The 9,775-nt window shown below is 42.5% G+C and overlaps 1 protein-coding gene across 1 annotated transcript; it reads left to right on the forward strand.

Annotated features, from left to right (window-relative positions):
* The first annotated feature begins 3,632 nt into the window (after window positions 1–3,632).
* ubac2 (UBA domain containing 2) lies at window positions 3,633–8,993 on the forward strand. Its single transcript, XM_071911695.2, has 10 exons — window positions 3,633–3,793; window positions 4,260–4,384; window positions 5,118–5,237; window positions 5,805–5,911; window positions 6,391–6,514; window positions 6,662–6,709; window positions 6,894–7,002; window positions 7,486–7,628; window positions 8,036–8,188; window positions 8,774–8,993. Exons 1-10 carry the CDS (start codon window positions 3,763–3,765, stop codon window positions 8,879–8,881), a joined length of 1,068 nt encoding a protein of 355 aa, XP_071767796.2. The 5' UTR covers window positions 3,633–3,762; the 3' UTR covers window positions 8,882–8,993.
* The last annotated feature ends 782 nt before the right edge of the window (window positions 8,994–9,775 follow it).

Consider the following 9,775-nt stretch of genomic DNA (forward strand, 5'->3'; position numbering starts at 1 on the left):
GTTTGACAATACAATACAAACCCTTTTTATTAAAAATGTCTCAGTGTTTCTTTCTTTGTTTCTACCTATTTTCTCAATGCATTGTCGATCTAATTGGGGTTTTTTGTTTTCGGGTTTTTTTGTTTTTTTTCAGTTGTGGCAGTGGCAGTGTGTGAGTCTGTTTGATGGTTTTATTGATTTCTATTTTGTATGAGGATAAAAAATACATTGGAACCATCTCTTTGTACAGATGACATGTATAGTCTGTTGTTTTCTGTGACCAACAATATTATTCTGCATTGTGTGATAAACCTGTGAGATATATTTGGTGTGTGTGTGTGTGTGTGTGTTTGAGAGAGAGAGAATGTGTGTGTGTCCATGTGCGTGCGTGTCTATACATATGTGAGAGTGAGGATTGTGGCATTGATTCCTGCTCCATTTCCAAAAACACACACGTAAGTATTGACAGAGAGAGATAGAAAATGGGCAAGGGGGGGGGGGGTCACTTCTAAGCTGTCCTTTAGTGAAATATGTTGACGAAGCATTATCTCTCTGTCTGCTACACTCCTTTTTAGCATGTTCCCCCTCGGGACAGTGAAGGGCGTGGGACTCATAATGTAAAACTTGAGTCAGAAACCGTCTCAAGTATTACTGTGCTTCTTTATTGAGACAGTAGTGAGAATCAGAGAGATACAGTTTAGGGGAAAACATGGAAAATATAGTTATAAACAAATTCTTAGTCAGAAGAAAAAGAAAACAGGATGTGAAGCATTTTCATAAAAACGAGAACCTTTTGAAACAACTTTATTGCTGATGGCATTTTGGAAAAGCAACTTTATTGGTTAGCTATTTTAACACCTTATACTGACATTGTCAGTTAATTAAAATGATGAATTCCAAGTTTTGTTGTTTTTTTTGTTTTGTTTGTTTCTGAAAATGGATAGATTTAGCATTTTGGAACGAAGCCCTGCAAATGATGTGTTCACTTGAGGCTGTATAAATGTCTAGTACTATAAATCAAGCACAGCTAAACTAGTAATCATGAATTTTAACTATTTATACATACATATGAAAGATATTTGAAAGCATCATAAATTCAAGTCTACATATTCCTGGACCAGTAAAAGCATAGTGTGTGTGGCTTGAGACATGCAAGACTAGAGCAGAGGTTCCCAAACTGTTTGAGGTAGAGAGCCAAAGGACGAACCTATAAACATGAGCCAAAAATGCTATTGAACATTGATTATTTAGAAATACTACTATCGGATAATAGCTTACTAGGAAGCACATGCTCAAGATGCTCATTGATAAGCAATATTAAGCTTTTTGAAGTCCTAGTTCAGATTAAATTGACTTAATATTGAATTTCGCATCACTCTGAAACCTTTTGATGTGCCAAAGAAATCGTTGCGCAGGGCCAAATTCTTCTCATGCGGTCCTGTCAAGATGTGCAATGTGCCACTTCCTGGACACAAGCAGATAAGCTTTGATGCCGGACTGAAACAATACCTCTGTTACAAGCAGTTCTGCCTGAATACAGAGCGGCCGATGAGTGAATAGGAATGATTCACATAAATGAACGTGTGAATGAGTCATCAGCTTTTCAGATGACCACCTCAGAGGCAGTCTTGACTAAAAAGGTTTGTGACTTCATTCAGCACTGCCCTACTCTTTCACGCTCCCTTGCATCTCTCTCTTTCTCTCTCTCTCTCTCTCTCTCTCTCTCTCTTTCTCTTTCTCTTTCTCACACATGCTTCCCTCACGTTCACCCAGTAGCATTGTCCTGCTGAGAGATGTGTAATGGAAAAGATAAATGGAGGATAAAGCTAAGGTGACAGGACTGCGTATGCATGTGTGTGTATGTGTATTTGCATGTGTGTGTGTGTGTGTGTGTGTGTGTGCATGCATGTGTGTACTGCACAACAGACCAGCAAACCATCTGCTCATCTCCTCTTAATGAACAAAGCAAACAGCAGGAGTCAAGGCTGTCTCCAAATCTGGAGTCTCTTTATTGGTAAGCACACACACACATACACACGCACACAAACACACACACACACACATCTCTGCCCTGTTTAATCTGATTAGCTTTGATTGAGAACAGGGGCAAAGCAACCTTTTTAGACCTTACTCCTACATCAGTGACAAAGAAGGTCTGAAACACAATTAGCAAGCTGTTCCTGAGCCCTGCTTTGCAGTCACATCTGACCACAGGCAGCCAAATAGACCTAATGGATGGGAACTAACCAATGGGAACTAACATGCTACCGCATCTGTGGATGATGAGGAAATGCAACACTATTAGACAGCTGTTCGCCATATCTTTTCAAATGTACTTGGATGTAATTTAAGCATTGGATCAATTGGCTCAGGAGCAATCACAGAATAGAATTTCATCCAGGCATGAAGGTATTGTTCTAGGTGAACAGAACCAGCGGCCTGAACTGTAGGGGAAGGCAGGGCCTCTGCAAGGCATTCTGGGCCTTGACAAGATATGACACTGGGTGCACAAGACCAGAGGACCATGAGAAAACCCTATTAATCTGGACTTTGTGCGGCCACATCCTGCTCAGGGCCCCAAGAATAATTAACACCTTTACCACTGTTGCGGAAAGCTGACCCCATGGCTTCAAGACACGGAACGCTCAGTGTCTGCAGCTCGTGTGCAAAACCTACCCATGGACACACAGAACACACCAAGCAAATGGTCAGGGAGCAGTAGGCTAAAGACCAAAGATGATTGGACCTGTGCTTCAGGGCCTGTAGGCTTAGAAATGCCCTGCATGAGGCGGATAAGATGGCAGCAGGGTGGCATAGTGAGTAAGGAGGACACTGCTTTTCAACTGGAAGATCCCGGTTCAGGTGCTTGTGTTGGCAAACATCCTCCCTGCTGAAGTGTCTGCGAGCAAGGCACCAAATCCCTACCAGCTGCAGGGGTGCTGTTATGTGGAGGACCTGCTCTGACCTCCCTGTTGACGTACAGGGACCATAATCTCCTCTCAAACACACATTCTTACACTTGAATATAATTTGTTTTTACAAGTTCTCATTCTACTTTTCTCATTGTGTTTGCCTATTGTTTTTATTTCTGCAACCCTGTTTCTATTTTTGGTCTGATATTTTTATTGTTTATTTTACTGGCTTTTATTTATTATTGTTGTATTGCCTGTAAAACATTTTGTAACTGTTTTAAGTGTTATACAAATTAAGTCATTATATTAGGCTACATTATGATTATTATTTGTAGTACTAGAAATAGTAGAAGTAATCTCACGATTACCAAACGGATGACTGTAAATAGCAAAATAAGATATGACAGAGAACAAGAAAGGCTGTTAATATTTTACTACTTATTTCCATGTTGTAACAAGCAGGTGATCAAGCGCCATTCTTAATTCTCTATTTTTTCGAGATAAAAATTTCCACATACAGTTCACATAAATTAGTTTATTAAAACATCAACCTAAACAAAACACAATAACAGTTTGTTTACAAGTAAGCTCATCAGTAAATATGTCACGGTCCTCATGTCGCCCTCCGGAGTAAATTATAATAGAGGAACAGCGCCCTCAACAGGTCGATTTTTTAAATAACATCAGCAGATTGCGGAAGAGTGACTTTTGGGCTTTTCGGGCTACTGTAGGAGATAACCCTTTCCCCTGTGTCTCTCTTTCCTGATAGCATGGATGTTTTCTCCAACTTTATCTCAGTGTTTTAGAGTTAGTTTCTTGGTGCCTTGGGATAAACGGTCGTTGTTTCGTTTCATTAACTCAACTAGACACCATGTTTACGACCACCGGCTCTCGAGGCCTCTGTAAGTATCCCGGATCCGCCGTTAAACCACAGCGGGGCTATCGCAATCCTCTCACCGCTTCTCCTGTCAGCTGCAACGGTAGCAGCTAGCTTGGCTAACTAATGTTAGCATTGCACTGTCATTCATTTACTCGGGGCAGTATTACGGAATATCTATCAGTACAGTTTCGTTTTGTTGATTAACAGCCGAAGTTTTACCCTGCCATTTCGTCGTTTGGATAAGCTAAATTTACATCATCTGATATAGTCGTAGTTTCTAAAAACGGTAACGTTACACTTTTTAACCTGTATAAATCCGTATGGCTGAGGATGTCATGTGGCTGCCCCGCCCATACAAACAAATTAACCTGTTCATTCTCTCTTCCATAAACACAACTCTAGGCTAAGATCCATACCATCTTAACTACCAGCAAAAGAAGACGACACTGTGTCAGTTTTGTTGCTAAACTATGCTGTGTTCTTCACAGACAAGGCTCCTCTGTCCAAAGGCCTCCTGCTGGTGCTCAGTGGGCTGACTGTGATGCTCACCCTGCTGCCACAGTACCAGGAACTCTTCATATACAACCTGCAGGCTATCACACAGCAGCACCAGGTAGGCCGCAAGTGTGTGTGTGTGTGTGTGTGTGTGTGTGTGTGTGTGAGAGAGAGAGAGAGAGAGAGAGAGAGAGAGAGAGAGAGAGAGAGAGAGAGAGAGGCACATAGATAGAAACAGAGACAAAGTAAGAAAAAGAGAGAAAGGTGAGTCAGTTAGTGTGTGAGAGAGAGAGAGAGACCCACGAACACCCTATGTCAGCAGTTATCCTATGTTACACCCCTAGTGTGTATGTGTCCGTGTGAGTGTGAGTTTTGGCGTCATGCTCTCCTCCGTAGTGAGAAACTGTCCTCTTACCGCTGATGCATACGGTTTTCTCCTTGGAGAGGATGTCACATCAACCTGAATGCCACTTAAAGCACTTATTTCAGATACATTTCAACATTTAAAACTGGTTTGCACTGCTTGTCACCACTCGCACTGTGGTTTTTTTTTTGGCAGAAGAAGACAAAATAACTTTTTTCATTGAAAATATGTGCTGCATAGTGGGTTATACATATGACAAAAAATAAGATTACCATAACAGTTCAGAAAAAGGTCTTCAGGCGTGATCTACGTATTATGTGCAGTATGTTTGTCGGTGAAAACAAACTGCCAAAAGGCATAATCAGGGCTATCTTCACCTGTGTCCTAGGTGTGTGTGGGTGTATGTGTGACTGTCTTACTGTATACCTGTTTTCCCTGTGCCCTAGGTGTGTGTGTTTGTATAACTCTGCTCTCCTCTGTGCCCTAGGTGTGGAGGTGGGTGTGTGGCAGGCTGATCTGTCTAGACCTAAAGGACACCTTCTGTAGCAGCCTGCTCATCTACAACTTCCGCATATTTGAGAGGAGGTTTGGCACCAGGAAGTTTGCTGTGAGTGCACAACCCTAGATAGATAGATAGATAGATAGATAGATAGAGGATTAAAAGACTGCCTGATGGATTGCAAGTTCTCAGCTGAACTACATTTCCCAAAAACATATTGGATGGATGGATTTAATATGTTGCTGAACTGCAGTTTGCTACTGTACCAATACATTGGGCATGTGCTGAGGTTCTGAGATTCTGGCTAGAGTTCTAGCTAAAGCCACCCCTCCCCCCCAGGTACTTTTACAAACTCAATAAAAATTTTAAGCTCCTCTGAACTGTATTATCTCAAAAGTGTGATCATCACCACCACTCACAATCCCAATCGGTATGAGGTTCACCTGTGTAACAATTTAATTTAATTTAGCAGTTTATCTTGGGAGAGGACATGCAACCGTCTCATCTGACAGGAACCAGTTGTTACTAACATATTTGCCCCGTAAACCAAGAGTTGGTGCGGACGCCACGTTTGAAAAATTTCACATTAGTTTTCAAGCCATGCAGGGAGACTGTATATCTTAAATTCAAATTGCTCCAAGCATCCCATATGGCACATTTGTTTATTTATTCCAGTCCTTCCTATTGGGCACCTGGTTTCTGTCTGCGCTCATGGACTTCCTGCTGGCCCAGGCTGTCCACTTTCTGTTTGACTACGAGTTGGAGGAGCTGCCTGCAGGACTGTGAGTAGCCTGGCCGCTCTAGCAGCTACACACAGATCCCAGCCAATGTTATAAAGGATGTTTGAACAAGGAATAGCTTTGTCACTTTAGTGGCCACTTACCTTTTTATCATCTGTTCAAGCAAATCACATTAAAGCTCTATGTCACTTAAATAGAGCAGGTTTATTTTTCAGCATGCGCATGTCAACCTATAACTTTAGCAGTATTGAAGTATTGATAATTCTGAAAAGGCAAAATAAAAAAGTATTATCTGGGACACAGAATGAAATTTCCAGGATTTCACTGAAATATTACAATTAATGTACAGTGAATAGCAGAGTCACCCTTAACCTCTTGATGTTTTTACAGCTTTGTATTAACCACACTGTAACAAAACACATGTCCACATTGTGAAGTTTGAACTCATCAATGTTTTCACTGTATTTCTCCCTTTCCCCTTCATCCCTGCTCTCTTGGCTCATCCCTCTCTCACCTTCCAGTCTCTCTCCAGTCTTCTCTCTGTTTGTGCCTTTCTATCTGTCAATCCCCAGGATGCCAGTGACTCAGATCCTGGGCCATATCCCCATCACCAACAAGTCTCTGGTCTACATAGTGGGACTACAGGTAAGTCTGTGTGTATGGATGTGTGCGTGTGCATGTATGCGTCTCTCTCTCTCTCCCTCCCAGTCTTTTATATGAGAGTAGTTTTGCTGTGCCGCTCCTCTGATCCTGTCTGTTTCTTTCTTCCTCTCTCCTGCTGCTGTTTTCCAGCTGCTGACCTCCAGCACCTTCATGTGGCTCATAGCTCTCAGTGGACTGGTGAGTAGCTAAATTCTAGTCTGCATTTATCACGCATGTGAGATGTATCGTTAAATATATCGGGATATATTCTGACCTTGTTGTCCTGCTCAGCCATGCAGCGCACGATGTCCTTGCAAACCCTGATCTCTACACAGTTCAGTTTGTAGTACTATACCCATGTTCTTCTTAATGTGCCTTTCAGATATCAGGCGCGCTGTACCACTCTAATGTCCTCCGGTTGCAGCGGCTCCTCTTTATGCCGGCCTGGCTATCTCGTATTGGACGGTATATTCTGGAGCCCCTCTTCTCAGGTGAGTCCAACCATTAGTAATCGCATGCACAAATCCTGTGCAGATGTTTTCCACAGTGGCCAGTGTCGCAGTCTATACAGCGGTCCCTCAACATCTATAACCTTCTGCTCTCTGTCTGTCTAAATGAAGAGGAATAATACATTTACATTTTAGGTATTTAGCCAATACTTTTATTCAGAGTGACTTACAACATTAGAATAAGCTTAAATTCCTTGATCACCAGAATTGCGAGCAACAGATAGTAAGGAATGCAAGGGTCAGAAACATAATGCCCATAGAATCATCATGTAATGTAATGTAATGTAATACTCTGCCCTTGAAAATTTGGGGAAAATGAACGAGGGATCTCTTTAAAAAAAACAAATTTTCTTTTTCACCTAGTGTTTTCCTCTATTTATCGATCCACTGACCTATTAATCATTATTATTTGAAATGTTTATTTTATGTCTGTCCATGTCATTATTCACTCATGTGTCCATCAAGGCCCCCAGCCCAGTGCCGAGACCCCCCTGGGGATGGGCGCCACCCTGGACATCCAGCGGCAGCAGAGGATGGAGGTGCTGGACCAACAACTGCTGCTGGCCCAATACAACGAGGCCAGGAGGAACGCCAGACACCAGCCACAGGTAGACAGACAGACACATATCCATCCATATAAATGAGTCATTTTAAAATTAAAACTCTGAATGGGCTCTATCTTTATTGAAAATTTCACAAAAGACCAGATTTCATACACAAAATAGCATTGAAAATACACGCACACAAATTTATCTTCACTGAAATATAAGTAAAAAAGAGACATAAATAGTAAAGTTGCAGTTGTACTGTATTGATATGTGTATTGATTGTTTTTTTTTAATAGCATTCAGTAAGAGCGATCACTACACCTTGCCAGTAGCTTGTCACCTTCAGCAGATGCAGACACACACGTTTTCTCTCTCACATGAGCACACACACACACACACACACACACATACACACAAACTCATGTGAAAACGTACTTGATTCTGTCCCCTTGTCTGTGTTTGTTCAGGCTGGTTTGTTAGACTGGGCCAGGTTGTTCCCCTCCCTGAGACACAGAGGGCAGAACCGCCCCGCAGCACAGCCACGCCCCCAGGCTCAGACAGACCCCTCCCCTCAGCCACAGCCGCCGCTATTGGACAACTCTCCTGTCGCAGAAGAGCAGGTGGGTGTGTGTATGTGTGCTGTTGCATGTGTGTGCTATTCTATCTCTAGTGCAGTTGTTGTCGCTGGTAGTTCAAAACCACTGTGCGTTGGCTGAGACAGTATTTTCCTGTGGAAAGAGCAGTAGTCTGTACCTTTGGTGTAGCGCACTGCTCAAAGTTGAAATTAGTTGACCTTTGACCCAGCTGAACTTTTCAAAGTGCTTCCAGTCAGTTTACAGGTTTATGTGATGTATACGTTGAGAAGCTTATCTTGTGTGCGTCTGAGTTTCCAAAACTATGATACATGATCCGTCTTCTGTGATGAGTAATGAGAGCAGTTGCCAAAGCTTTCTTTTGATCTAAGCTCAGGTACATTGTACAAATGTAAAACAATCTGGGACCGGTGGTTTAGAAACAATGGTTTTGTGTTTTGATATCCCCTGCCTTCCTGCTACCATGAATACTTCCATGATGATGTATCGGGAAGCCCACCTACGCCTTACTTGTGCTCGTCATGTGTGGGCGCCCTTAAACATTCCCAGGTGATGATCTGTCTGCCTGCTGTGTTGGCTGATGTGTCTTAACTGATACGTTTTGTCCCTCAGGTTGCCAGGTTGGTGGAAATGGGTTTCTCCAGGATTGATGCCCTAGAGGCCCTCAGAGCTTCGAACAATGACATCAACATGGCGACCAACTTCCTCTTGCAACACTGAAAGCTCAGTGAGGAAAAACAGAGAGGTAGACGAAGACACAGAGAAAAAGAGAGAAGAGGAGCAGAGAGCAAACCATAGAGAAAGAGAAAGTGTTGGAGAGAGAGATTGACAATGAATGATGGAGACAAGGAGAGAAGACAAACGGTATTGGTACAGAACATCTGAAGGGCGTACCACTGACTGGACCAGTGTTACGCTGACCCGATCTGAACTGTGCCTGCTGGCACGTTGATTACTCAATAGGTGTGAAGCACAAAGTGGAAGAAGTTTGCATAGCTTTCAGGCGGGCATCGTAGCGTGAAGCAGGCCTCATTGCTCTGAGCAGATGAGTTAGACCCTAAATTTCTGAGGGTCTCCTATGACAAATCTACAAGTCAGAGCTTTCCAGTACAACTTGATGGCGTCACAGTCTTCAATCCAGAGGAGGGAATATAAAGTGGGAGGTTTTTCTCTAAGAACAGAACAGACTCTGAAGCACAGAAATCAGCTGAGATTCCATACTCTCATCTCCTTATGGACATCAACTTATACCTATATGAAATACAATTTGATGTAGCCCGCTGTCATGTGCTATGCTTCTACTCCTTATATGGCTACAATGTAACCAGCATCTGTGATGACTGATGACTCATTAGAGACATGGAGAGGACCGTGTGGAGCACAGATGAAGAACAAGCTGCACAATAAAGAAGATGGTGAATAAGAGAATAATATTTATTAGTCTTCAGGTTTTCATATCGCATTGGATATGATATAGGGAAGGACTTTTCTCATAGAAGGACCTTATGCCATCCACTCTAGGAAAGTATTTATTTTTGTTCATCAAGACAATAGGAAGGACAAGAGGAACACAAGATGCTGGTGGAGAGGCAGGTAGCAGGGTTATGTGTTATT

The sequence above is a fragment of the Centroberyx gerrardi genome, chromosome 15 (assembly GCF_048128805.1).
Source record: "Centroberyx gerrardi isolate f3 chromosome 15, fCenGer3.hap1.cur.20231027, whole genome shotgun sequence".
NCBI classification, from domain to species: Eukaryota; Metazoa; Chordata; class Actinopteri; order Beryciformes; family Berycidae; genus Centroberyx; species Centroberyx gerrardi.